Source organism: Nicotiana tabacum, chromosome 6 (assembly GCF_000715075.1).
Source record: "Nicotiana tabacum cultivar K326 chromosome 6, ASM71507v2, whole genome shotgun sequence".
Lineage (NCBI taxonomy): Eukaryota > Viridiplantae > Streptophyta > Magnoliopsida > Solanales > Solanaceae > Nicotiana > Nicotiana tabacum.
This window is the reverse complement of record NC_134085.1, coordinates 156,905,246-156,909,858: the sequence shown is the minus strand read 5'-3', so window position 1 is coordinate 156,909,858 and position 4,613 is coordinate 156,905,246. Positions and strand designations below refer to the sequence as shown.

The 4,613-nt window shown below is 33.4% G+C and overlaps 1 protein-coding gene across 1 annotated transcript; it reads left to right on the top strand.

The window, feature by feature from the left end:
• Positions 1–2,711: 2,711 nt before the first annotated feature.
• Positions 2,712–4,613, top strand: LOC142181510 (bidirectional sugar transporter SWEET12-like). Its single transcript, XM_075254416.1, has 6 exons — positions 2,712–2,840; positions 3,191–3,227; positions 3,427–3,637; positions 3,737–3,898; positions 4,020–4,139; positions 4,232–4,613. The coding sequence occupies exons 1-6, from the start codon at positions 2,798–2,800 to the stop codon at positions 4,505–4,507; spliced, it is 849 nt and encodes a 282-aa protein (XP_075110517.1). The 5' UTR covers positions 2,712–2,797; the 3' UTR covers positions 4,508–4,613.

Sequence of the window (4,613 nt, the reverse complement as noted above, 5' to 3'; positions counted from 1 at the left end):
GTCATCCAAAATCCGATCCGGACATACGCCCAAGTCTAAAATCATCATATGAACTTGTTGGAACTTTTAAATCCCGATTTTAAGATTGTTTACTCAAAAGTCAACCCTAGTCAATTCTTCCAACTTAAAGCTTCCGAAATTAGAGATTTCTTTCTAAATCGACTATAAACTTCCCGAAATCCAATTCCGATCATACGTACAAGTAATAATACATTAAGTAAAGCTACTCAGGGCCTCAAACCGCCGAACGACGTGCTAGAGCTCAAAACGATCGGTCGGCTGGTTACAGAAACGATCATGATTTATGTTGATGAAAAAATTATATCTATATTGATGAAGAAGACGACTAGATTTACTGGCTGCATATGAAGGAAAAAATATTTATAACCTGACTGCCAAATTCATTGAAATTTCAATTCTCCATTATTTTTATATTTTAAATTCACAATTGAATTTTAACAAAACTTGGGCTAGATCCTGCAAAAGTACAAGAAACGATAAGCTGTTTTATTACTACTTTATAAACAGTAAAATAATTTATGTAACCTTTTCTACACAGAATAAAAATCATGCAAACGATAGGTACGTAGATAGAATTATAATTTCTTGGTTCAATCGTATGGAATAATATTATAACACCAAGTGTATTGCTTGAACGCCCAAAGTAGTGCTAGCTTCTATGGTAGAACCAACTGTAATTCAGATAATAGTGTTTGCCTTTTCTCTTCCGTGATAATTCCCAATTGATTTTGTACCAATCTGTACAAGAAAAAGAAAAAGAGAACCCCAAAAATGATAACAATAATTTATTGTATTTTTGGGGTTAAGCATAAAATTTTAAGAGCAACTATCTGGGGTTCAATTAATTGAGAACGCACATAATTGGATTCAAAGGCATGTAGTGGCTGCTGAAATTTGGAAAACTGTACCCACAAAAATCCTAAAGGTTCGTCCTCTTATTGTCTACCAAGGTTTTCCTTATTCTATTTTTAAAGAAAAAAGCGACAAAAGAAATGGAAAATCCAAAAGGAAAAGCCAACAAGATTATACCAGAGTTTGGGCATTCCATAGAAAATATTCTTCATTTATTGCACATGTTTGGGGCACTTTTATAACCATTGGCCCATAAATTTATGGGTTTCTGTCGCACTCTCAAATTAATATATACTAATAATTGGGTTCATCCTTAAATATTTATAGATGTTTAGTAAAAATTTTAATAAAAATACAGAGTCTATGCAAAAGTTACTGGGTACCCGAAAATACATATACTATACTCTAGATACCACCCTGCTTATAACCATTTTTATCCTTCGCCCGCAAATATCACTTGAATCTAACAAAACGGAACTTGAAGCGAAACAGTTGATTAACAATGACATGAAAATATATTTCTAAGTTATACTAATATAATATGCTAAGTGGTCATCAAAGAGAACAATCTCACGAAACCTCGATGTAGTCTTTAGTGAAGCCCTTACTCATAAATAGAAAAACATACGTGTTCAACTTTAAAAAAATTTGTATTGAACTTATTGACTTTTAGAATTATGGGTTCATATCTATTATTTATTGCAAATTAAATAAATTTTCACATATAAATATACATATCTTGCATCGAAAATACTAGTTTCAGATGAATTTGGTAGCGTAACGTGAATCCACATTAACATATCATTAGCAATAATATTGAAAATTGATAGCAACAAGAAACTGGCGCGATTTCATTTCATCATACAGATACAGATAGGTAAATGACACAAACCCACCAAGACGAGATAAGCCGACAAAAGCAAAGCATATCCGATGGCATTCATCAGCCACTCTACCAAATTGATATTCTTATTACCAATATTAGAGCCCGAATGCATATCTATTGTTGATCCCGAATGGCGAACATTCATAGGTGCCTCCATCATTTGTTGATTGATTTTTTGCTGATTAGGAGCACATTAGAATACAAAATAAATGAGAAACAAATTAAACCCCTTTCAAAATTCTAGTGCTTGAGTTGGAAGCCTTAGTGAACAATGGATAGGATCGAAAATACTAGTTTCAGATGAATTTGGTAGCGTAACGTGAATCCGCCTTAACATATCATTAGCAATAACATTGAAAATTGGTAACAACAAGAAACTAGCACGATTTCATTTCATCATACAGATACAGATAGGTAAATGACACAAACCCACCAAGACGAGATAAGCCGACAAAAGCAAAGCATATCCGATGGCATTCATCAGCCACTCTACCAAATTGATATTCTTATTACCAATATTAGAGCCCGAATGCATATCTATTGTTGATCCCGAATGGCGAACATTCATAGGTGCCTCCATCATTTGTTGATTGATTTTTTGCTGATTAGGAGCACATTAGAATACAAAATAAATGAGAAACAAATTAAACCCCTTTCAAAATTCTAGTGCTTGAGTTGGAAGCTTTAGTGAACAATGGATAGGACGATGACATAACAAAAGGGCAATATGGGGTCCTTTTGATATCGAACCCATCATATACTAAAAAGGTTAGCTGATTACAAGGTGCTTTGTTTTGTACAGAGAAATTGAATTAAACCAAATAGAGCACTAACTGAAGAAGAAAAAAAAAATACAAAATGGAGAACTCTAAGAAGATATCCACTAATATTGTATACCTCTAGTGTTGCTATATAAATATGTGAACTGAGCACTCTTCATTTCATTGTCAATCAAAATAGCAAGTCTTGCAATTGTTTGTGAGTGAGAGATTAGCAAAGAGAGGAATTTCCATTTTGGGGAAAAAAAAACACGAAGAGATGGCTATTTCTGGTCACTGGGCATTTGCTTTTGGTGTCCTTGGTAAATCACTTTTTCTTGTTCCTTTGCTATCCGTATTAATTTTGTAGGATCTTATGGTAGATAGTGTCATTCTCGCTTCTTATTCTTTCTCCTTTAATTTCTACAGTGATAGTCGAAAATAAATATTTGTCAACAGTGGGCCAATTACAATTAATTAACTTATAGACAAATCCATACAATATCTTAGTGGAACTGTCAATTAATCATTTCATCGTACTGGGGTATCCTCAGTCGTTAACGTACATAATTTAATCATTGCATGGATCTCTGTGGGAATTATATCTCTTCCAATTAATCGTTATTTTATCAAGAATTTCTTTTGTTGACCCCTTAAATTTTCTATCTTGCAGGAAATATTGTCTCGTTTATTGTTTTCCTCTCTCCACTGTAAGTTAGTAGTTGCCCGTATTCGTTTTTTGCTTATACAATGATTATTCAGTCATATAAACAGTATATATTTCCGACTATTTTTAGTATTAGAGATTAAGTAGACAACTATTTGGGTTAATTCTTCTATTTTTATACGATGTGTTTTCTCTAGACTCGAAGCCATTTGGGTAATTGCATACTTATTTATTACTTGTAGGCCTACATTTTACAAAATTTACAAGAAGAAATCAACAGAAGGGTATCAGTCAATTCCGTATGTGATTGCTCTATTCAGTTCCATGCTTTGGATTTACTATGCATTTCTCAAGACCAACACTACACTCCTCATCACTATAAACTCCTTTGGGGTCTTCATTGAAACTATCTATGTTGGCTTTTACCTTTTCTATGCACCAAAGAAAGCCAGGGTAAGTTTTTCAAGAGTTATTTTTTTCTCTTTCTTTAATTATTTCCCTCTTACTATGAAGAAAGAAAAGAAATAATTTATCATATTCTTACAAATGCAGATCCAAACTGTGAAGATGCTGTTTTTAACAGTGGTTGGTGGATTTGGTGCAATAATCCTCATTGCTCAGTTTCTATTCAAAGGTGTCGCTCGTGGCCAAGTGGTTGGATGGGTTTGCCTTGTTTTCTCCTTATGCGTGTTTGTCGCGCCATTATGTATAGTGGTAAGCTAGAAAATTAGTTCTGAATCTCATTTTTTAGGATTTAACTTATATACACTAACATTAGACTGTAAAAATTCTTTACACGGAGACTGCTCTCCTCTTGGTTGATCATTTTATGCAGAGAAAAGTTATTAAAACAAAGAGTGTGGAATACATGCCACTTCTCCTATCAGTTTTTCTCACATTAAGTGCAGTGATGTGGTTCTTCTATGGTCTTCTACTTAAAGACATTAACATTGCTGTAAGTTCTATTTTCAAGCTCATCATATATACCACTTCTTTAATTACTTGCATATGTGTTCTTACGTACTTTATTTTTTTTATGTTTTATAGGCTCCAAACATATTAGGATTCATCTTTGGTATTCTCCAAATTGTGCTCTATGTAATATATAACAAGAAAGAGAAGCACATCCTTAAGGAGCAGAATCTTCCTGAGCTACAAAATCATGTCATAATCTTGGATGATAACAAGAAGCTTCCAGAACTAACTGAAGAACAGAAAATTGACATTATGAAGCTTAGTAAATTGGTTTCAAGTTTGCATGAAAATGCATCTGCAGCAGCTAAAGAAGAGAACCTGCCCAAGCTACAATCTGTACAGGCCTAAGACTTTGTGAACCATTAAGTTTACATGCACATGCAACGTGTATTATCTTAACGAAATGCCCCCAGTATTAATTGAGCCAGACAAAATGAAGGCTAATTAATTCTGA

Excerpts from the sequence above, each read along its gene's own strand:
- LOC142181510 (XM_075254416.1), top strand. The coding sequence starts at position 2,798 with ATGGCTATTTCTGGTCACTGGGCATTTGCTTTTGGTGTCCTTG. Across the intron at positions 2,841-3,190 it reads ATTTGCTTTTGGTGTCCTTG|GAAATATTGTCTCGTTTATT; the intron begins GTAAATCACTTT and ends TCTATCTTGCAG. Across the intron at positions 3,638-3,736 it reads ATGCACCAAAGAAAGCCAGG|ATCCAAACTGTGAAGATGCT; the intron begins GTAAGTTTTTCA and ends TTACAAATGCAG.